Source organism: Aquarana catesbeiana, linkage group LG04, assembly GCF_042186555.1.
Source record: "Aquarana catesbeiana isolate 2022-GZ linkage group LG04, ASM4218655v1, whole genome shotgun sequence".
Lineage (NCBI taxonomy): Eukaryota > Metazoa > Chordata > Amphibia > Anura > Ranidae > Aquarana > Aquarana catesbeiana.
This window is the reverse complement of record NC_133327.1, coordinates 130,636,158-130,660,760: the sequence shown is the minus strand read 5'-3', so window position 1 is coordinate 130,660,760 and position 24,603 is coordinate 130,636,158. Positions and strand designations below refer to the sequence as shown.

At 43.7% G+C, this 24,603-nt stretch overlaps 1 protein-coding gene across 1 annotated transcript in view; it reads left to right on the top strand.

Moving 5' to 3' along the window:
* The first annotated feature begins 2,530 nt into the window (after positions 1 to 2,530).
* The window catches only part of ATP1B3 (ATPase Na+/K+ transporting subunit beta 3), a 66,345-nt gene continuing 44,272 nt past the window's right edge, over positions 2,531 to 24,603 (top strand). The window contains exon 1 of the mRNA XM_073625637.1: positions 2,531 to 2,829. Within this exon, the coding sequence (XP_073481738.1) occupies positions 2,721 to 2,829 (109 nt within the window). The 5' untranslated portion in view covers positions 2,531 to 2,720. The remainder of the gene's footprint in view (positions 2,830 to 24,603) is intronic.

Here is a 24,603-nt window from a genome sequence, read left to right as displayed (position 1 = left end):
CTTCAATCATTTATGAGATATTTGGGAAAATTGAGAAACTTTTATTGAATTTCCATGTTTTACCAGGGGTTCTGAAAGGTTCAGACAGCGCTTTACAAACATCTCCAGAACACATTTGAAATATGGCAAAATCGCTCACTAGTGCTATCTTCACAAGCATTTTGGTGTTTTTTTTTTCAATGTCAATGTGAGTGGAACCTAACTAGTGTGGATTTTGTTGCTGGATTCAGTCATTTGCAATGTTTTATGTCGGGTTCATGTGTCATGGACAATATATGTGGTGATGAGGCCTTTATAGGCCACATATAAAGCTCTCATGGCGGCATGGAGCTAATTGCCGCAACGTGCTACCTATGATAAGCAACATGGTTCCAATATATACTATGATTAATAATATGTTAGTAACTTTAAAAGGATAGTTTACCTTCACAAAAAACCTGCCTATGCATGTAGGGGATGTTTGTAGATTAAAACAAACTGTGCAGCTCTGACTAAATATGAATAATGCCCTTGCTATAGGTGGAGGCCATTTATTTACCTCATAAAATACTCCCAGTGATGGCATCATTCTGTCTTGCCTTGCTAGGACATTGCTTAAAATCGGACGAAAAATACCGCTTTCGAATCGACCGTACGATAATCGGATCGTTAGTACACAGCTTTGGAGAGCCGATTACGACAGTTCATCCGATATTATCCGATCGGACAAGCACGAAAAATTTTCTTGTATGATACCAGATCGTAAAATTTTCATTCAATCAGTACAGTTGTCGGCCGAAAATACAATAGAAGTACACTACAACAACGTGACATCGCTTCTGATTTTTTATTTTGTCGTACGAGAATATTCGTACCTTTAGTAACCTCTCCATTTTTCAATATGCAACTAGCATGCAAAAAAACAAAAACAAAAAACGGACAATCTGTTGTCCGATTTTCGGATTGTGTGCACGGGCCATAAGAGAGGCCTAGCTGTTACTGTTCACCTCCACCATCACTATTTTGTAAAGGTGAACTTTGCCTTCAATCATTTATGAGACATTTGGGAAAATTGAGAAACTTTTATTGAATTTCCATGTTTTACCAGAGGTTCTGAAAGGTTCAGACAGCGCTTTACAAACATCTCCAGAACACATTTGAAATATGGCAAAATCGCTCACTAGTGCTATCTTCACAAGTATTTTGGTGTTTTTTTTTCAATGTCAATGTGAGTGGAACCTAACTAGTGTGGATTTTGTTGCTGGATTCAGTCATTTGCAATGTTTTATGTCGGATTCATGTGTCACGGACAATATATCTGGTGATGAGGCCCTTATAGGCCACATATAAAGCTCCCATGGTGGCATAGAGCTAATTGCCTGCAACGTGCTACCTATGATAAGCAACATGGTTCCAATGAATACTATGATTAATAATATGTTAATAACTTTAAAAGGACAGTTTACCTTCACAAAAAACTGCCTATGCATGTAAGGGATGTTTGCAGATTAAAACAAACTGTGCAGCTCTGACTAAATATGAATAATGCCCTTGCTATAGGTGGAGACCATTTATTTACCTCATAAAATACTCCCAGAGATGGCATCATTCCGTCCTACCTTGCTAGGACGTTGCTTATGGCCCGTACACACGATCTGAAAATCGGACAAAAAATACTGCTTTCAAAGCGACCGTACGATAATCGGATCGTTAGTACACAGCTTTTGAGAGCCGATTACGACAATTCATCCGATATTATCCGGTGGGAGGCCATTTACATACATTATGAAGCCTGACTGGAATACTTCCAGGACGTTGCTAAAGACTCCCAGGACGTTGCTAAGTGAGCAGTGACGACTAGGCCTCACTTAGCAACGTCCTTGGAGTATTCCAGTCAGTCTTCATAAGCTGTGTAAATGGACTACACCTATAGCAAAGGCTTTATTCAATTTTAGTCAAAACTGCACAGTTTGTTTTTATCTACAGATGCCCCTTATCTGTATAGGTTGTTTTGTGATAAAGGTGAACTATCCCTTTCACTTCCAGAAACTTCTTTCACTTTTTAGGGCAGTAAAAAGTTTGAGCAGTCCATCTCTCCTCTGGGAGATTTGAATGGAAATAAGGGGGCCTGGACCCCCTCATGTACTGTGACCCCAATTGTAGTGACACTCTTTATTTGTGTATATATTTATTCACTTGGTAAGCCCCTTTAGCAATGCACGTGACCAGGCTGCGGCTGTTGAGTTAAGGAGACCCCAGCTCCTATCAGTCCTGGCGTGAACGCGCACACACGTGAACACGCTCACTCCTTTGTAGAATGCGCGTTCTAGCTCCCGCAGCGCAAGACGACCGCTATTTGGTTAGGCGCGCGCTCTCTTCTCTGCAGCAATAGCGGAGATTGAACTCGGCGTGTACAGCTCCGCCCTCCTGCGCAGGACTCCCCTCCACTAGTCTTGACCGCGCTCGTAGGCCACGCCTTCCTCCTAAAAGGATAGGTTTTGGACCCGCTAACGTCCCCGCCCCTTCTTCCCATCGAAGCTCTTGACTGGCTGAGCGCGGTCACGCCCAAATTTTGCTGTGCCGGGGAATTGTGTGCTGGTGCCGCAGCAGCCTCAGATTGGAGAGCGGCCGGCGGGGACGTAGAGTGGTCCAGGCTGTGCTTTCACGCTACAGAGTGCACCGCAGCGCCTGGACTCCATTGCTTTATCCCCAGCACATACTCCGCTATCTCCAGCATCAGCATGGCCAAGGAGGAGAACAAGAGCACAGAGCAGACTAGCTCTGAATGGAAGCAGTTCATCTACAACCCGCGGAGCGGAGAGATCCTGGGCCGCACGGCCAGCAGCTGGGGTAAGCAGACTACGACCACCATTCCATAGGAGAGCCCCGGGCACATCCTCCATCCTCCCCCCACTGCAGTGTGCCAGTCATCACTGATCCTCTAACTCCACCTATCACATTGCTCCTTAAAGGCTCTGTCCTCCTAAATCTCATGACAGCTCCCTGACACCCCCAACATCTTCATACATGTGAAATCTGTACATCCCATCCCCGTCTATGTGTCCCCATTAGATGTTACAAATTGGGACCAATGCAGCAGAAGGAGTGAGATTCCATAGCAAGGGCTGGCAGACATGAAATAGGCAATGCTGATGGGTGACCACCTGGTCCACCATTGTAAGCCATGTTAGTGGTCTACCATCATCTTCCCACGACTAAAATGTCTCCGAGCTGCCTGATCGCTACCCCGTAATGTGCATGGTGATTGCCTTCTGAAAGTTTCATTCATTCGTCAGGCTAGGTCACTGTATGCTATGATCTGTCTATAGTGTCTGTTATTGGAGACCGGGAGATCCTCAACGTTGGAGGTGTTCCTAAATATTAATGGTGTTTTTTTTTTTTGGTTGATGTGTTTCTTTGGCACCTTAGCTGGGGGCCAGTATTGGGCTCCCTTTTCCCCTATGTAGATCTATGCAGTCCTGCACCATTTCTGTTTGCTGACAGTGAGTAGTGAGGTGTAGTAATGCAGATGCCAGTGTTGTCGCCATAGCCTTGAGCTGAGCATCCAGTCTTAGAGGTTATCCTATAGGACAGTGGTGGGGGCAGTGATGCAGCAGGAACGTTTGTTGGGTGTACACGGGATCGAAGGATGAAAAATTTACACTGGTTGGGTGTAGATGATCGGAGGATTTAGCATTAATACTGGTTGGATATAGGTGCTTTTAAGGATATAGAATTAACACTGTTTGGGTTTAGGTGATCGGAAGATGTAGCATTCATACTAGTTGGGTATAGGTGATCAGAAGATAAGATGTAGCATTCATACTAGTTGGGTATAGGTGATCGGAGGCTGTAGCATTAATACTGGGTTGGGTATAGGTGATCAGAGGATGTATGCGATTGGAGGATATAGCATTGTGCTTATTTGGTGTAGGTGATCAGAGGATTCAACAATAATGCTTGTTGGGTATATGTGATCGGAGGCTGTAGCGTTAATGCTTGTTGGGTATATGTGATCGGAGGCTGTAGCGTTAATGCTTGTTGGGTATATGTGATCGGAGGCTGTAGCGTTAATACTGGTTGGGTATATGTGATCGGAGGCTGTAGCGTTAATACTGGTTGGGTATATGTGATCAAAAGAAACATTAGCTCTTTTTGGGTGTGGGGAATCAAAGGATGTAGTATTAATACCGGTTGGGGATCAGAGGATGTAGTATTAATGCTGGTTGGGGATCAAAAGCTGTAACACTAATGGCAGTTGGGTGTTGATGATCAAAGAATGTAGTATTAATGGTGGTTGGGTGTAGAAATGAATGCTGGTAGGTGATTTGGAGGATGCAGCATTAACAGTTGTTGGGTGTAGGTGATCGTAGTTGTTTAGTATAGGTGATCAGAGGAAGCAGTGGTAATGAGAAAAAAAATGCTGACACTTGTAAATGTTTTTTCCTGTAGGTTCTGGAGTTTATTTTAATAATCAAACCCTTGCATGTATGAAACATGTATGACATCCCTCTAATTCTGTCTTCATAACCGGAATGGCTGAGATAAAGAGGGGGATCAATGAAGTGATAACTTCCATAAATTGGTGACCCCTGGTGGACGAGAGCTGAAATAAATTCTGGCTAATGGAGTCTTGTGTAATGGCGAGGATTCCCAGTGATGGAGCATCTCTTCCATTAGAATGCTTATATCAGGAGAGATGTCCGCCCCTCAGAGCAGGCAAATGTTAAATGACTTTAGTATGTGGGTGTCTGGTATACCAGGTGTAATTATGAAGCCTAGGATTGGTATTTTCCAATAAATGCCTTGTGTTGCTATATTTTCCCCATGAATGTTGGTGGCAGATGTCAGGTTGGTGGCATTCCGATGACATGTTTGTTGCTGCAATGGAATTCTTATAAAATGGGTCAGTGAATGGAGCTTGTGAGGTGGAAGCCAGGGAAGAGTTGTCTGTTCTGCAGTGGATGATGTGCTGGATGTGTAGTGATGATCTCAGGGATGCTCACCATTATTCTAGAGGAGCACCTTGCATTAACCCCTTTGGTAGCAGGGGTTACGTTGGGCAGAAATGGTGGGGAAGGCTCTGTATCGGTGGTGTGACACATTTCTTGGTATCTGGGAGGAGGTGGGGGGCGCTTCTGAAGTCAGGCGCATTGGATGCTAAAAATAGCTCTCTGTGACTGTGGATGGGAGACATTGAGGGGGGCTGCCATCTTCTTCTATCCTGGCAGAAAATCCCACCATCACCACATCCCTGGTCTTTTCATTTTGCAAACACCCACCTGTTTAGGAAGGAAGGTGGGCTCAGTTAGATTAGGTCTGCTGAGGCTGATGACATAATTGGGGGATTTTTGATGTGTTAGGTGAGATTGTCCTGATTCCTCCATCTCCCATCTCCTTGTTTGAATGAATCTTTCAGCCACTCAGAGGAGATGGGGATGGGGTGGGGGATGGTCTGTCATAGACACAACTGCAAGAACACAATCCATTAACCCTTTCCTGTCTTGATGGCCAAGAATCTCTTTATAGATGACATGCTCCTGTCTATATTTTGTACAGATTCTCAGCTTTGTGTGTTATTTCCTTTCTCTCGTACAGGCGTCACATTTACGTGGCGCGAAATGTTAACCACACACAGGCAAAAAGGCTTGCTGTAAATGTGTGGGTACTGTCTTTGCAGCACTCCGCTTCTGGAAGATTTCTTAACCCATTATGTGTAGAAATATATTCTCTGTGGTGCATTGATGATGGTTTGTAAGTGAAGAGACCAGCCCATCAGAGCCAGCACTTGTTCTTTATGGCTTCTTTCATACATTCAGATAGAACTGTAAATGCAATTTGTATTTTTTTTACTCCTATTTATGAGTGCACAAGCCTGTGGTATGGGAAGTAGTACATTTGCAGGAATGGGAATTTAGATTGTACAGTCGTTTTCAGTATAGAATGCCATTTGGTCCTGTGAATTTTTTTGCAGTAGTATTGCACCCCTCTGAATATGTTTAGGGTTGTGTGTGTTCTGCAGCTGTCCCTAAACAACGTAATGTGGAAGGGAATGCTGAATGGTTTGGATGTTCAGTGGTCGGTGGGGGTTTCTAGATCTCCAGTGCCTTTTGTGGAGCTGTAGGTGAGCTAAGGGGGACATGTCATTCATCCAAAGAAGTAGACAGTTTGGCGTTCAAGCGATACCGTTAAGTGGAAAGTGCAGTACAGAACGTTTGGATTTTAAGTGATGCCCTTGGGGCTGTTCACACCTGAATCGCACAGGACTGTGGTCTGTATTCCTGTGCGATTCATTACGGTGAGATTTTTAGCCCATTCATTTGAACAGACTGAAATTGCACTGGATCCCACTACTTTTAAAAATGCACTGTAACTGGATCACATGGTACTGTTATACTATGCAATCTTAGGAAGGCAAACGCATTGTGTTTGAGATCTGCACTTGGGGTGTCGTAAGGAATACATTGAAAACCCGCAGCAGCTTCTGCACCCAGTGCGTTTTAAAGGTGGTGTGGGAAACGCACATGGAATGCAGGTTTCTCAAACCACATTCTGATGTGAATGAGCCCTTAAACTGTATTCTTACTTATGCAGCCAAATTTGAGAAACCTCCACTGTATTTAAAGTGATACTAAAGGATCGTTTTTTTATTTTTTTTAAAATAACAAACATGTCATACTTGCCTGCACTGTGCAGCTCGTTTTGCACAGAGTGACCCCAAAAATTCATTTCTGGGGTCCCTCAGCAGCACTTGCGGCTCCTCCCCGCATTAGATAACCCCCTTGCAGAAGCGCTCTCCTGAGGGGGTTAGCTTGTGGGCATGCTCCCGAGTCCAGCATTCAGCTTCCATAGAGGCTGAAAGCAGGACTTGGCCCCGCCCCCCGGTGGCCGTGTCATTGGATTTGATTGACAGCAGTGGGAGCCAATGGCTGCACTGCTATCAATCTATCCAATCAAGAGCCGGGAACCTGTGGAGAGAGGGACGGCAGGGGATGCACTTACGGAAATTCAGGGCTCAGGTAAGAACAACGGGGGAGCTGGGGGGGCCCTGTGACTGCAAGGTGTTTTTTCACCTTAATGCATAGGATGCATTAAGGTGAAAAAACAAGAACCTTTACAACCCCTTTAATGTCCTACTTACACAGCATACCTTAAAGTGATAATAGTCTCGTGTTTGTTGTTTTTATTTAAAAAAAAAAAAAAAGTTATACTTACCTGCTCTGTGCAGTGGTTTTGCACAGAGCAGCTCACATCCTCCTCTCCTCAGGTCCCCACCGGAGCTCCTGGCCCCGTCCTCCTGTCAAGTGCCCCCACAGCAAGCAGCTTGCTTTGGGGGCAGCCAAGCCGCTGCTCTGTGTGTCCATTCAGACACAGAGCCGCAGCTCTGCCCCATCCCTTCTCTATCCTCATTGTCTCATTGACTTTGACAGCAGTGGCCAATGAGGGAGAGTCTTTTTTTTTTTTTTTTTTTTTTATAGATGGTTTTTCTAAGGAGAAGGTGTCATAGCTGATTTAAGAATTTCTGAACAGTCATAAGCTGGCCATAGAGGGTTTGAATCTCAGCCTGTTCAGCAGGGACTGGACAAGATTCGAACCAGGTATGGGCAGGCTGATTGTACCAAACTTGATCGATCAATACACTTGAGTACAACCAGTCTTTCAGTTTTTTTTATGCGATTGCCAGCCTGCGCCCCCTCCTGAACACCGCAGGAGAGATTCACTAACTGTGTTGATGGGGGGAATTGGGCAATTTTTCTTTCCTGCAACCCGTGGTTGTGGGAAAGGAAATTGCACCGTCTACGGCCTGCTTTACAGTGTCTTGTCGCCATATCTCATTAACATGCAAAGCATGAAGGCGGTTTCAAAAATTTTAACCCTTTTGTTAGGTTGGTCAATGTTTAAATCTAGTTTACAGCTAATAATGAAGAACTGTGAACACAGTACAGAATGGGTTAATTAATTTTTTTAAGCATCACTCCACAACCCTCTTCTAAACACTATAGAGCAAGGAGAGCATGTAAGAATTTTTAAGCAAGTAAAAAGGTAACCAGCAATTTTAAATATATTTTGGTAAGTTATGCTATGTTAACATGTAACAAATATAAAGTAGTTGTAGTGTATTGGAAAAACATTTTAAGTGATGCAGTGAAAGTATTGAAAGCCTGTGCGTTTGTCAATTTCAGTGCATTGGTAATAGCAATGTTTATTTTCCTTTTAGAAGTTCGGTGTATCAAAAGATGTTCATTGCCTGTCACAGCTGAGCTTCCTATCTAATGTGGGGGGGCCGTCATTGCCTAACTCCCAAAATCAGCGCTAGATCCGCTCCACCCACGTCACCTTTCTGCATCCACACCACATCCGCAAGCCAGGCTTTGGTTTTCTGCAGCAATGGATGGAAGCTCAAGATTGTCATTAACGGAAACCTGTGCTTAGCATATTATGGAAGCTATTATTAATTGCCTCCAGAAAATACAGACTTGCCTGCTGATTTACTTACTGTAGTATCTGATGTGGCGCAAGTATGCAGATCAGGAATTTAGACTTCACTTGGCACGTGGTTTCTCTGGGACAGAGATTCAAAATATTAGTGCCAGTCAGTCAGAAATTTGAGGAGGTTAGCAATGGCGGCCCCTCTATTTTTCTCAGAACAGGTTTTCTTTTTCTACACTTGATGCTCAAGGCGGATTAATTTTAGCTTTTATTACCTTGAAAAACATGTACAGTGAAAGGGCCTTTCTACAGCTGGATTTCTAACTACGCTAGTAAGTTTCTGTGGCCTAAAGAAAAGGAGCCCATGTCTCTGCCACTCAAATTCATTTTGCCATTCCGCTCATGCCAGGCAATCTCTGTATTATTGTGTGAGCAATGTGACCTACTGTATTGTACCACAGTGTTATCTACAAACCTGATTAGAAAATTGGATAAACTTTGCAAAGCTGCTAATTTCCAGAGATCCTGAGATAGTCATTCATGATCAATACACAGAGATTAGCCAACATCCTTTGTACTGTTCAGCAATGTCTTCCAGTAGGTGGAGAAGTGGGACTGAGCACCTCCAACACCTCATTTTAGAGAGAAAAAAATGTGGGACCTTTTGTAGCATCCGATTAAAAAAACAAAACATCCCCTGCACTGTTTTCTATAATGTTAAGACAGTTGTTACCCTTGCTGTAGCTAGGTAAATGTTGTGGGAATGCATTCAGCGGCAGCCACGTTGGACACTAATTACATAGAATTAAGGCGTTCGCTAAGCAAATATGGCCAGTTTGTGGTTTTTAACCCCTTCATTATTTTGTGGCGAGGTCATATGACCTGCGGATGGTGTTTTAACAACTAGCTGAGATCTAGTGTTTTGGAGAGCATCAAGACAGCATGAAATCCCTCTAGGACTGGCATGGGTAAGTCATTCCCGATAGTAATCCGTTCCATCAAGTAAAAGTTTTCCCCTTCTCCATGGTGGAGGTGGTGATTTTGCTTTACTGCAATCTAGTAATAGATTTGGGAAGCTGGCTGTTGTTGAACTTGTGTTTGTGTTTCTTGCCCATGCTTACAGGCCATTGAGGGACTACTAGTTGATTTCCAGCTAACATTCCAAGATTCAGCAAGCCAAAGAGTGTTTAGGTCCAGCTAACCAATGGGAAACTTTTTTTGCCACTTCTATTTCCATGCCAGTTAGGTCTGGTTGAAGGTCACTGCTGTGGCCTAGTTATGAGATACCTATACATCTCTGAAGATGTCTGTAGAGAGGGCTTTCTCAAGGGACCAAATTAAATCTGAACCTAGATGAGAATGTCCTATCTTCTAGGGGACAGTAGGGCTTGCATGACTTTATGGTTTAAGATAATTGCAGAAAGCATATACCAAGCAACCTCATCCACTTTCAGCGTATGCTATTTGCAGGTATTGTGTGAGATGGTTGGGCCTTAAATTGCTGATATACAGGCATATTAATGACCAAGTTTGCTTTAGGGCCTCCACTAGTAATTGACCTGTGTATGGTTTGCCACCTATTTAGAGGGCCTGTAAATATAAGCTTGTAAGGGTATGTAAAAGGAGCGCCTAATATCCAGTGAGAAGCAAAACAAAGGTGAATATGTGGTCGTTATATTGAAAGTCGCAACAGATGAGCGAGCCAAGGCGTTTCGGGGAACTGAGATTTCCCCTTCAGGGCTGTTGCTGTGTGCTAATGGTGAGTGGGGATATATCCCAAACTGGTGTGTCTGCGACACCTAATTCGAAAAATTTGCTGTTTTCCTCTTGCAGAGGCAGCTATGAGAGGTCTCCTTTTTGTTTTGGTTGATTGAGGCCCTGTACATCTCCTGTGTTGGTAACACTAGACTTGAATGGGGCTGGACTACAGTAGGGATAATACAAGTCCCATGAGGAGTTATTGTGCAAATGAGGTCAGAGCAGGGGGGTATTTCATCAGATGCTGTAACAATAAAGAAGGCCACTGTTGTCAGAAGGTAAGTAAGCCTTTATTTGGGCCAGTTTGGGGGGGCTTCTGGTTTAAAGTCCAACCCTGAGAAACTATAAATGTATCCCTTGCAGTGGGGCTCTGCCCACAGTGTATTGGATTAACTACTTGCAGGGTGGATTTCATTTAAATCATGATTTTTAAAAACGCAACAAGGTGAGGGACATGGCGGCTGCAGGTGTGTGGATGTCCACTAACAGCCATGACATGCCATGATGGATCTGAAATGACAGGTGCCCTTTAAATGTAAGGACTCATTCTTGCTGGTAGTTAAGAATCTTTAATATTTGCAAACAAAATGAAGGTTTCCTATTTAGAATACTAAGCTGTCAATTTAATAAAACAGCGATATCAGAACCGATTCAATCATACAGTTTGTAGTGTACATAGATTTGCAAAACAATGGGGTAAAGGAATATTCCTGAACTTTTGTTTTATCTCCATGGTTACTGTGAAATTATGTGAACTCACCAATGCAGTGCATGTTATCTCAGCTTGCAGAGCTTGGATTCATTGAATGAGTTTACCAAAAATGTAAATATTGCAGAATATACAGCCTCATGCTACATAACTAAACTCCATTTCATGCTGAATAAACTAAATTATTAATGTATCTTAAATAGAAAACTATCTTTAGATAGATTTTTACTTTCAAAAGCATTTTATTATTATTATGATATTTTTTCATCCACCCTGACTACTTGTGTTGTCTAGTGGAGAGTAGAAGTACCTTTACTTGCTGATCTTTCACTCTTACAGCAGCTGGCTCTCCAGTGGCGGACTCTCTCTTGGTGCCCTCATGTCCAACGTGGGGCTATGGACTCTGCACTGGTGTTAATGACTGCAGGATCCTAGGTTGGTGGAGCATGGGGAGAAGTGCTGTGAGGACCAGGCTAGCAGCTGGGGGGAGGGGGGGGGGGGGTGGAGAGAGAATCTGCTTTACTGTGTCCCCCAGACCTAAATTAGCAAAAACCATTGCAGTGTGGGCAGAATCCCACTGCAAGGGATATTTATAGTTTCCCAGAGTTGATCTTTAGGGGCTCTTCCCTTTTTTTTTTTTTTTTTTTCTTTTTTTTTTTTTATCTGTTAATTATAAGTGTAGTTGCTCTCTAAGACCCCTTTCACATAGGCGGACTGTAAAGGTCCGCCTGTCAGTTTTTTAGGTGGACCTGAACGGATGCTCCATGCAGGTCTATGGAGCGACGGATGTCAGCAGTGACATGTCCGCTGACATCCGATCCGCTAAAATCAGACGTATGGCGATACGTTCACCATCCATCTTATCAGATTAGACATGATGTCCATTTTCGTCCGATCTCTCCATAGGAATCAGCGGCGCTTGACAGGCCCCTCCCCGCTCAGTGAGCAGAGATGGACCTGTCATCCGCCGGCTCAGCGGGAGATCTCTCTGTTGATCTCCTGCTGAGCTGGCGGATGACAGCTGGCGGTCTCCGCTGAAACGGATCCGCCTCGTGTGGAAGGGGCCTAAGGGGTTGACCATTTACAAAGTGCAGCGCATTTTGCACATGCGCAGTAGGACACCGCTGTGAAACTGCAAGACTTCACTGCTGGTTTCCCTTATTAAGATGCCGGCGCCTGGACCTAAAGCCGATTGAAGAATCTGCTTGGGTGAAAACATTGCTGGATCAGGTCTCCTTTATAGTGAAAGTCAGCAGCTACAGTATTTGTAGCTGCTGACTTTGAAATTTATTTTGGGGGGTGGGTGGGGGGGTGGAGCCTGGAACTTTGCATTATCATTTGTGTAGATGTTCCAAGGAACAGAAGTGGTTGCAGCTGTACATTTATTCAGAAGGAAATCCCAAGGGGAGGGGGAGGAGAGGCAACCTGCTTTTTCCATTATATGAATGAGAACATCCATTTCAACCTTTGCGTTAATTATTGGTCATTGCTTAGTCTTGTAACAGATTTGGTGGTTAAGCATTTTTGTGTATTGTTTGAGTACAGAAAAGTTCTTGCTGATCCTGCCAGAAATCCAGCAATCTTGTAAATTTCCTTTCCACTGAACTGAAATCTCAAATTGTGTTATTGGCCTTCCCAGTTCTGTTCTTTGGACTACAGAATATCTCCCCCTTATGTTATGGAGAGGAGGAAGTGGTAAATTTCATATCGGGTGAGCAGCCTGGGGAGACAACACTGCTACTTCTTAAATACAGCACAGTGAATCAGCATTGTCACCCTAGGACAGGAAGGGAGTTACTGTCAGGATCAGCAGGTAAAAATGGAGAAGAAAAGCACATTTAATGACTGGTAACTTTCAATATTACATTTTTTGTTAAGATAAGTAGTAAGGCAACCCATCAGCATGCCTCAATGTCTGAGATCATGAAGCTGCGCTAAGCATTTGCATATATGGTGCATTAACTTGCAGGTTTTGCCACACATTACTGTAACGCACATGTGTGAATCCAGCCATTATGTAGTAGTCTTACATCTGAAAGGAAGAAAGTTAAGGTCTTCAACTCCTGGGGAAAAAAAAGGAGGTGGGAATATAGTGATATCTTATTGTTTGACTCTATTTAGAGGAATAGCGTGCTTTTGTAGGTGTACTTTTGTGAACATTTATGAAATCTGCCTGCTGCTATTGTACTGTGCTTTTTTACTGTCTAGCTTAATTGGGGCCCATTTACATTTAGCCTTGTGAACGCCATCGAATCACATGACTTCATCAGGGGATTCCCTGGTGAAGTAATATGATTTGATGACGCAACGCGTTGGGTGGATCCAGTTGACGTCATTACAGATACTGGAAGTGCAGCGCTTAGAGAGTTCTCTAGTGTATCAATACTTTTTTCTGTCCTGGAAAAACCTATAACCATGTGAGTGCAAAACTATATTATAATTTGTGATTTTTAAATACTGCACTATGGTGATTCTCCATATATTGAGCACATTTACAGCTGCAAAGTAGAGTGTCGATCCCTTAAAGGAGAGCAGACCTGTTTTATTGGAGATAGATAGATTTATATTATAAATTTTTTTTTTTTTTTTTCATCTGTTGACCTTGAGTTTATTGAAGATCCTTTTGACTTGGGAATAAACGTATGTGATCTGTATAATTTTATATAGGTCCCATCCTTTAGGTGAGGGCATAGTCACTACAAAGGTGGCGCACATGTGTTGCTTTACTTACAGCACCGGAGTTGTGGGATCACAAACCTGTACAAAAAACTTTTAGTGCCGGTTCACACGGGGGTGGCTTCAAAGTTGTATGACTCTGAATCCACCCTGTTCAGCGCGGTTTGCAAAACAACTTCTGTATAGTAGTCAATGAAAGCCGCTCCAAAGTTGCCCCCAAGTAGTAGGGTACCTTTTTCTAATTTGGACTGACTTGACTCTTGAGTCGCTCCTATTAGAACAGTTCCATTGCAATGCATGGAGCGCGGTTTAGGCCTCATGTACACTGCTGCTGATAAACGGACTTTTAGGAGCAATTGAGCATTTTTTTCAACTGCTCCTGAACTCCCCTCTGTTATCTTATCAGTACATGTACACAGGGTCATTGATGGCTGTTTCTAGGCAGTTGAGTTTAGAGGCTTTTTTTGGCATGCAAAAAATGGGTTCAAAAGCTGAGTTTAGAGGCCTTTCAAGCGCTAAACGCGGTAACTTGTGTTTAGCCGCATTTTGTTTACAGGCATTTTTCATTTTTGGCGATCTTGAAGAAAACACTTCTAAACGCGGCATGTAAGCACGGCAAAATGGATGTTTTAAATGTGGGTTACTATCTGTCAAGTTAAATTGTTCAGGAGAGGTTGTAAAAATGTCCCGTGTACATGAAGCCTTAGCCGCCTGACAGGTTGCCCCCGTGTGAACCGGCACTAAATGTAATAGTTTATTATAATTTGATTTATTACCAGTGTTTGACTCGTAGCATTGTTGTTTGTGGTAAATAGTGCACCGCTAATTTATAACTATGTGTTTTATTCTGTGAGCGCGATGGTAAAGCCTTGTTTTAAAAAAAACAAATATGTTCTACTTGCCTGCTCTGTGTAATGGTTTTGCACAGAGCAGCCCGAATCCTTTTCTCGGGTCCCCCATCGGTGCTCCTGGACCCTCCCTCCTGCTGGGTGCTTGCTGTGGGGGCACCAATCCCAATCCGCAGCTATGTGTGTCCATTCACACACGGAGCCGTGACTTGGCTCACTGGCTGAGATTGACAGCAGCGGGAGCCAATGGCTGCTGCCAAAAGCCAATCGGGAGTGCAAGCCCCTAAGTGCCGGTTCACACAAGGGCGACTTGTCTGGCGACCTAGCCGCCTGACAAGTCGCCTCCCGTTCTGTACAATGGAACCGTTCTAATAGGAGCGACGCAAGTCGCTCCGACTTAGAAAAAGGTTCCTGTACTACTTTGGGGGCGACTTGCATAGACTTCTATACAGAAGTCGTTTTGCAAGTCGCCGTGGAAGTCGTGTGCAGGTTGCCTCTGTGAGGCGACCTGCAAGTCGTGCCGCCCCTGTGTGAACCGGGGCTAAAGAGGCAAGGCTCTCGTGGACATCACTGGATCGAGAGGGGGCTCAGGTAAGAGGGGGGCCTGGGGGGCCTCTGCACACAGTTTTTTTTTTTTTGTTTTTTTTTTTTTTTTACCTTCATGCATATATTGCATGAAGGTAAAAAGCCTTGTGCCTTTACAACCACCTTAATACTATTAGATGTTGATGTTGGCTTAATATGGGAATACAGTGTGTTTGCTGCAGCTTGTTTGTTTGAGCACAAATTTTGAAAGATGGGTTTAATTTGGGGCAGCTCAGGAGTTGTTCATTTTATATCTGATTACAGCATGGTATTGGATCTGACTAATAGCAGCTCCGCAGGTGGGATCCAGGATTGCAGACTGGTCAGAAGCAGATGGGTGTTTATTAATTTGTTAATTTTAGCAAATCATGATTACTTCAGGTCCTTTGTCTTGCAGGAGTTGTAGATTTCATTATACAAGCTGGAGTAGGCTATTTTGTATGACAGCTCAGCCTGCCTTTATAACGTGTCTAAATATGCCCACAGACATTAAGGGACCATTTTTCACTTGTCCATTCTGGTGCAATAATGTCATGCATTAAAGTGGTTGTAAAGGTAAAAGGCTTTTTACCTTAATGCATTTTCTGCTTCAATGTAAAAAATAATTTAATAGTAGCAGAGCCCCCAGCCCACCCCCCCAAATACTTACCTGAAACCGATCCCAGTCCAGCTCTGTGCATGTGTGTAGCAGCTCTTCTCCCCTCTCCCAGCTCTTCTCCCCTCTCCCAGCTCTTCTCCCCTCTCCCAGCTCTTCTCCCCTCTCCCAGCTCTTCTCCCCTCTCCCAGCTCTTCTCCCCTCTCCCAGATCTCACAGGCTTGGCTGAGAGAAGCGGGAGCCATTTGGCCAAGCTGGGCTGTGTGTCTGCATAGACGCAAACTGCCTGGCTAGGGATCAAGCACATGAGTGCCCCCATTGGAAGCTTCCTATGGGGCCACTCGGTGTGGGGGGAGGAGCCAGGAGTTACAATCACTGTTGGGCAGCTCATGCAAATGAATAGACTGCTAGTGCACCAGAATAAATTAAAAAAAAAATTGGACATGCACAATTTTTTTTTTTTTCTCTAAACCTTGCACCTCCACAGATAGTATGCATTACCATGCACTGTAGTGTGTTGCAAGGCATGTACACCAGCGGTGTAGTTGTTAGTGTGCTGAGGTGCCCTTGACAGCAGCACTGCAACATGCTTAAGCACGTGTTGCTGTAATGCACTTGTTAACTCATGCATTCCCACAACACACTGAAAAGGTGTAAATGATCACCCTCTAAAATATATTTTTTTTGTGTGCACTTAAACTGATACTAAACCATATCTTTTTTCTCCAAAAATAGTCCATACACATCCACTAGTTCCATTTCTGTAAGCTCCCGAACCTCACCTTTTCCCTCTTGCTTGCCTTTGTTTGGAATGAGCAGTGCACTGCATTATGCACACTAGAAATCCCCCAGTCCATGTTGGGAGCCAGCAAGAGAGGGTGGCTACGTTTCTACATACTGTAGGACCATGGAGAATGAATGTAGCCACTCTCTTAACAGGAAGTCAGATCACAGCAACAAAGAACAAAGTTGCATAAACATAGCCCTCTGCACCAACCTGGGGAGTTAGGCTAACTCATAAGTGTAGCTCTTCTTCCTTTTTTTTTAAAGCGGAATTTCACCCAAAAGGGGAAGTTCCACTCTTCTTCCTCCTGATTTTGAGAGGTACCCGGTCTGCCACTTCTGGTCTGTTAGCTGTGGCGATCTAAGTGAAGCTGCAAGGCTTTACTGCCAGTTTCCCTTAGTGAAGATGCTGGAGACTATTGAAGAATTAGCTCGGTGAGGACATTGCTGGATCCAAGGGCACACAGGAAGCTTTGACTCGGCTCAGGTGCCCCCATAGCAAGCTGCTTGCTGTGGGGACACTGAACAGGAGGGAGGGGCCAGGATCACAGAAGAGATGCCTGGGAAGAGGAGGATCCTGGCTGCTCTGTGCAAATCCACTGCAACATAGCAGGTAAATATATTTGTATAACATGTTTGTTATTTTTATGTGGAGAAAAAAAACTAGACTTTACAATCACTTTAAGTCTGCAGCTACAGCATTTGTATCTGTTGTACTTTTGGGGGGAGACTTGAGCTAGTCTTTAACCATTTTCCAGAGATGCCATCAGCATTTATACCTTGCTCCACTGAGTGTAGGGAATAGGTGTACAGTAGATGTAGCATCTACCCCCATTTGATCTGTACAATGAACCCTACCAGGGCTGAATCTTATGAACCATTTTCACCCTCAGCAGCTCTGACTTTGAAAAGTTTGAGCTGTATTACAGGTGATCCCAACCTTCTGGGGTATAACCTTACGCCCCAACATGCTTGATGGTTTATTTTTGTATCTGTGTGCAATAGGATACAAGCGTGCCAGCTGTGTGATATTGCCTGCAAATGTCACATTCCCAACAATGCCACAGCTATGGGCAGCATTATCATTCTTGTACGCTGAGCAGAGATATCTGAACTGGGGGGTTCTTCTAGGGGCCAGAGCTTCCATTGGCCAGAACTGGTTCTTTAAGAGGGGGGCCGTGTCTTCCTTTGCATGTTCCAGGCTGCTTTTGTGATGTGCCGCCTCCCTACAATTGAAATGGAAATAAGACCCTGGTAATGCCACTCACTGAAAAAGGAAGGGAAATTTCCACTCCCGCTGCTGCTTGCCTTGTGATTTCAGAACCCAATCAGCACTTTCTCTGCCTCCCTCCTTTTATTCATTCTGTGCGTAGGTCGAATGAATAGGTGAGTGTCACAGTAACCGTTACAGCACCCGCATGAATTTGTCGGCTTTTTTTTTTTTTTTCGCACTTGTTTTGCGTCACTTCTGGGTTAACCTGCTGTTTGCCAGGGCCCTCCTTATACAGCACAGGCTGCTCTACTTCTATCAGGGGGTGGTTTGGATTGCTGTGCTGGAACCTATGGCTTTACATTAGAACATTGTTTTCTTGTTTCATTATTTCAATGCTAAAGAACATCGAAAGCTGCAATGATTAAGAATCCCAGGAAAGCACCATAATCTCCTATATACTGTGTGAATTCCCATGCACTTTTTGATGATATATGTATGATCTTCTCACTTTACCTAATGCTGGCTGTAGATAACTCTGTGATCATTCAAAATAAGATTGTTTCAATTGAAAGGATTGTGTTCTCTACAAATCGACAGCATTGTGAAAGGGGCGGTCAGCCCTGGCAGAAGATCCAATCAGATTGAATCCGTCTTCTGTATCTAGGATCAAACATTTTATAGTAAAGTGTGTTTTTGCAAAAGAAAACGTGAAAATATTGAATATATAATCTTTATTACATGTATAAGTAACGGCTCATAGTCTTTGCTTGCCTGTGAGAGACTAGAGTCACACTGCCTGATTTAACCCAGCAGGGGTTCCCCCTAATGGACACTTTAACACAGTGCATGAAAAAATACTTCCTTTTTTTTTAATGCAGCACAATAACAGAGTATATGCAGTGTACTATAGCGTGCACGCTAAAAAAAGAAATAGGGATAGATATATTTATATTATCTCTCTCTATCTCATCTCACACACACACACACTTTGAATCTTTTCCTTTTAGACGCCTACATAAAGGCCTGTATTATATCTGTAGCCCTCTGCAGTGACCCCCATTTCTTAATAGTGTTAATTGGTAGCCATGTTTTAATGAAATACAACTTGACAAGATCATTTATAAAGCCATTCTTTGACCTTTCCACTCCAGGCCATTGATCATTATGGGCTGCATTGGAAGGGTTTTTTTTTTTTTTTTCCCTCTTACAGAAATGCAGGTGTGTGTGTGTGCGTTGTGCAGTGCAGATGGTGCTCTCTAATGAATGCATTGCAGAGTTTCTGCTGAGTGCAGGTATAGATTCTTGTACTGCAGTGCGCTGTCCTGTGGCCGATTCTTGGCTCTGGTGCCGCTCTTGCCTTGCCCTGCCCCCCTTTGCTCAGAAAACAGCCTCTATTCATGCAGTATTAATTAGGTGAAGTGGAACTGAAGGCTTCCACTGGTTCTCAAGAGGCTGCAACATTTCTCTGCAGAGAAATGCCGGCTTCCTGGGAACCAGGGTTACTACCTTGATAGATCAGCAGTCGTGTGTTTTTTTTTTTTTTTGAGGTACACTGTTCGATCGCCGCTGTTTTACACAGCATTAAATTAGGAGGGCCCCGATATTTGTTGCACACCTCTTGGAATAATATTTTGAAGTTGGTTCATTTTTTTTACATGGATGGATTAGGGTTGAATTGACTGGGGACTCTGGTAATAAGATTGCTAAATTTTTGTTCCCAGGCCTACCCACCATCACAGAAATTGTATTAAACAGAATGCAGCAAGAGGTGTGGGATCCCAGAGCAGAGAACATAGCATTAGCAGCTATGTCAAGGAGACCCACTGCCTTATAGTGGTCACACACACTGTGCAATTCAATCATAACCATCAAATTCTCAAACAACGTAATAACCATACTTTTCCATTCTGATCAATTTAGACTTTGCTTTGATAAGATTTGATCATGTAAAGTTAGACCGCCAGGGGGAAATATCATTGATTGTTTTGCATCAATCAGCGACACAAAAATGTTCTCGTATGCCCACCTAACCAATTGTCCCTTGGATCCTGTTCCCTCACAACTACTACAGTCACCCTCTTCTTCTATCCTATGCTCCCTCATCCACATCTTCAATCTCTCCCTCTCAAGTGGCATCTTCCCCTCCCCGCTAAAACATGCGCAGATCACTCCCATTCTTAAAAAGCCCTCACTGGACCCTACCGACCTGAACAACTTAAGACCCATCTCATTGCTCCCATTCACCTCTAAACTTCTAGAACGCTTAGTCTACAACCGTCTTAGCTCCTACGTCAATGAAAATAACCTTCTTGACCCCTTGACCGCAGCACTCCACGAAAACTGCCTTACTAAAACTCACTAACGATTTACTAACTGCTAAAACTAACAGCCAGTACTCCATACTCCTTGACCTCTCTGCAGCCTTTGATACTGTTGACCACCCACCCGCTCCTTCTCAATAAACTACATTCCCTTGGCCTCCGAGATTCTGCTCTATCCTGGTTCTCTGCCGATTTATCACAGCGCTCCTTCAGTGTCACCTACAACTCTGTCTCCTCCTCTCCATTGCCCCTTTCTGTGGGGGTCCTCCAAGGCTTGGTTCTTGGACCCCTTCTCTTCTCTATCTACACCTCCTCCCTTGGTCACTTAATAACTGCCCATGGCTTCCAATACCACTTATACGCTGATGACACCCAAATCTATCTGTCTACTCGTCTCCTCTCGCATTACTAACGGACATATCAGCATGGATGTCGCACCACTTCCTTAAACTAAGTCTCTCTAAAACTAAGCTATCATTTCAGCCTCAAATCCAATCGTTGTCAAAAGTTTGTAGAATTTACCTCCGTAACATCTCTAAAATTCGCCCCTTTTTAACAAATGAAACCACCAAGCTCCTCATTCACTCCCTTGTTATCAATCATCTTGACTTTTGCAACTCCCTTCTCATTGGCCTGCCTCTACATAGGCTATCCCCTCTTCAGTCTAACATGAATGCTGCTGCCAGACTTATCCACCTGACCAACCGCTCAGTGTCTGCCAATCCTCTCCTCCAATCCCTACACTGGCTCCCAATCACCCAGCGAATTAAATTCAAAATACTAACCACAACATACAAAGCCATTCACAACTCTGCCCCGAGCTACATCACTAAACTTGTCTCCAAATATCACCCAAATCGACCTCTCCGCTCTTCTCAAGACCTCCTGCTTTCAAGCTCTCTCATCTCCTCCTCCCATGCTCATCTCCAGGATTTCTCCAGAGCCTCTCCCATCCTCTGGAACTCGCTACCTCCATCTATCCAGCCTTTCCCTACTCTTGCTACCTTCAGGCGATCTCTGAAAACTCATCTCTTTAGGAAAGCCTATCACGTCTCCAACTAATCTTCTACCACTTCCACCAGCTCATTCCCCACAGTTACAACCTATTGTACCACCTGCCCCACCCTATTAGATTGTAAGCTCTTCTGAGCAGGGCCCTCTTAATCCTCTTATATTTTATTGTATTATAACTGTATTGTCTCCCTTTTATATTTTAAAGCGCTGCGTAAACTGTTGGTGCTATATAAATCCTGTATTATAATAATAACACAGATGCTTTTGTTTCTGAATGCGATCAGATTGAGGTTACATGGGAGAAACAGATGCGATCGACAAGATACGAACATAACCTACAATCCTAAATTAACTAACATTCTTATTCCTCATGTGACATATCAATGGAGTGGGTTGCTTTGCTGTTGATAAATTATTCCTTTCAGAAGAGATTGATTGGAAAAGAAATGATTAATTGAAGTGGTGTATAGCTACCATAAGTCTCTAAGGGCTGTAAGTGGCCAGAGGGTGGTAAAAGCAGCCTGTTAAGCCACGGTTTTACTGACTAGGGCATGCAGCCTGTCTTTGTGATGATGTAGGCCAGCATTTTGAGGGTTAAAGCAGACGGGGACCCAGAAGTAACATATCTCCTCATTGCCTGTCAAATGCCCCTGAATAGGGATCCACAGCAGATCACTTTTCAGAGGAGCAGCAGTAGAGCCACATATATGAAAGAGGAAACTGAATTTCTTCTTGAAAGTCAAACTGGTGTTTCATGGGTCACATGCAGTTCCCTGCCTTTTTTGTGGGCCTCAGTGGCTCAAAATGACTCAGTCATGAGAGAATTATAAACAAAGCAAAAAGTTGCGCTAATCGGTGAAATATAAATATATGCTCCCAATGATAGGTGCCAAAGAATCTCGATAAGTGACACAAAATAAAGGTCAAAGAAACACAAAACAAAAGTGCAAAATTGAGTGCATGAGTGAAAAAATATATCCTCCACCACAGAAAAATACTGCCGCTTACCAGAAATCGGTGGTCCCTTATTACAGGGGACCACACTGGGCGAGTGACTGTAACCCCAGCCTGGGATCTCATTGGCAAGCACTGGACTCCTCAGCAGGAATGGTTAAACAGAAGAATCAGTGGTTGGGCAGTAGTTTCACCAAAAAAACAAAATGCTTCACATAGTGTAAATCCTTTAGCATTTTTTTAGATATAAAAAGGACAAATGGACACTTACATATAGAAGGATGTCCCGTGACCATGTCCGCTAGTGACGAAACGACGTAGGGAGGAGGAGCTACGTTCTGACGTCACTGCTGCACGTCCAAGCCCGGAAGCTACGGGCTGTTTGGAAGCCGTCCGGCTCATCCTTTTCATGTTTAATTTGCTTATGTACATCCTTTTGATATGTAAGTGTCCATTTGTCCTTTTTGTTTTTTTCCATTTGTCGCCTAAAAACTCCTGCCCGCAGCTCTTCAGGACCGGTGCGGTGTCCAAAAAAATAAAAAAACTCAATTCGAACCGTGACTAGAGTTGTGTTTTTTTTTTTTTTTTTTTTTTATCGGTCTCCTCCAAATTTTCAAATGTCTTTTTGTGCTGCGATGATCCGACTTCTTATTTCATAGATCTTCTGCTCTGTAGCTGGTTTTTGATGGGAGGAAAGTCTTTGGCAACTCATTTGGGTGTCTAGTTTATTCAGCTGGCAGATACCTATGGCCTTGTCAGTGTAGGTGCGGTCTAGTGGTTGGCCCGTATCTTTACTGATGCACAGATTAGGAGGGCTGAATGTTTGTGGATGTTTCCAGTTTGCTGAGGAAACATGTTTCTAGATAACTTTATTTTAGAAGCTTGTAATTGTGGAATACAAAGTAAACCAAGATCAAAAAACCCTTCTACTTTTTGCCTTTAAAACACCATCAGCTGACAAAGCTAACACACCATGATAATGATCTTTCTGTTCAGTGACCGTTATTTTCAGTTCCATGTGATTGAAATGGTGGAAAATAAAGTTCCTAATCCTTGTGTAAATCTTCGGAATGAAGACTTATGGGAGTAGAACAAAAAAGTAAAAGGACAGTGTAAAAAAAACCCTTTAAATCTACAGAATTTCGACACCTGATATCGAGCTTAAAGGCAGCCGACAAATCTGTATCGCCCTTGAAACATCATCGGTGAACCCCTAGTTCGAAGCCCTGTCAGGATTTGACTGCTATCTAGGGCTCCATAAGAGATTTCCCCTCTTCCTGTCCTGCTGATGTTTTACCAAAGAGGAAGTGAGGGAAACTCTCCCACAGTGACACAGATACTAAACAGGATTCTTTCTTGCAGATTTTTTCTCACCCTCGGTCTGATGAAACCTTTGTCAGCAGGACAGGAATTGGGGGGAGTCTCTCTACTTGAGCCATGGATAGCTGTAAAACCCAACATGAGTTCTAATTCCTCCCCACTGATTCCAAAACTATAAAAAAAGGCTTTGATTTAACCACTTTAGGTATATATCTGCCCTCCCTACTTATTTTCTGATGGATTACACAAACGGACCCCTTCTCGTCTCCCTCTCTACCCCCCTCCCCAATCTTTGCCTACCAAACCCCCCCCCCATCTCTCACAGCCACAGCACAAGATGTTATCAGCTCAAAATCAATTTCAGTTGTATATTTGACAGACCAAACAGGAACAAGTAAAGCTGGCCATACCTGGATTGAAATTCGGCCAGTTCATCAGGGACTGGGCAAATTTTGATCACTGTATGGGCAGGCTGGTTGTACCCAAGTCGATTGACGGATCTACTTGGGTGCAACCAGCCTTTCTGATTGTGTTTTTTTTTTTTTTTTTTCCATGCTATTTGCTCCTGGCGGATATAGCTACTATCAGTGATCGATGTGTTCTCACAGCCGGAAAGGCTCCCCGCTCCCCTCTGCTGGTAGTACACAATAGTGCAGTGGTAGGATTTCCCCCATTTAACAGCGAGTGATTTTTTTTTTTTTTTTTTTTTTCTTTCCTTCCACCCATGGTGAATCTTTTGACCAACTTCTGTACAACCAGCCTGTTGGAAAAATCTTGCTCAATCAGTCCCGTTGGCTTTAGCCAGCGGTGCCGATGAGTGTTTGTTTTTTGATGGCAGGGAAACCTCCCCGCTGCCAGAACACAGTAGCTCTGCAAGAGGGATTCCCCTATCTACCTCGAACTGCTGGTTGAATGAAAGAAAATAAAATGTGTATGACCAGCTGTAGGCCACTTTCACATGGGTGCCACTGTCTTCTTTTGGCTGATTGCATAGTGAGTAGAGATGGACATGTCCCCCACTGAGCAAGAGCAGAGTGGAGACGGACCGAGTCCCACTCTCCTTTATAGGAAAATTGGGTGAAAACTGACCGCCTGTCTGTTTTTCCATCCGATCCGCCAGACGGATGGGAAAAAAGGACTACCATCCGTCTGGGCTTGGCGTATCGGATAGCGGCAGATGTCAGCGAACATGTCACCGCTGACATCCACCGCTCCATAGGGGAGACTGGAGGCTCCGACCAGGTCTGTCTGGAAAAACTGATAGGTGGACCTGAAAGGGACCAAAAATTGTTCAAAAGAGGAAAAAAAAAAAACGTAAAAAGAAAATGAATGCAGCCACCACATCTAATGATAGGTTCGTAATGGATTAATCGGCCAGTAACATAGTGGAGTTAAAAAAAACTAAAATGAGCACTTTA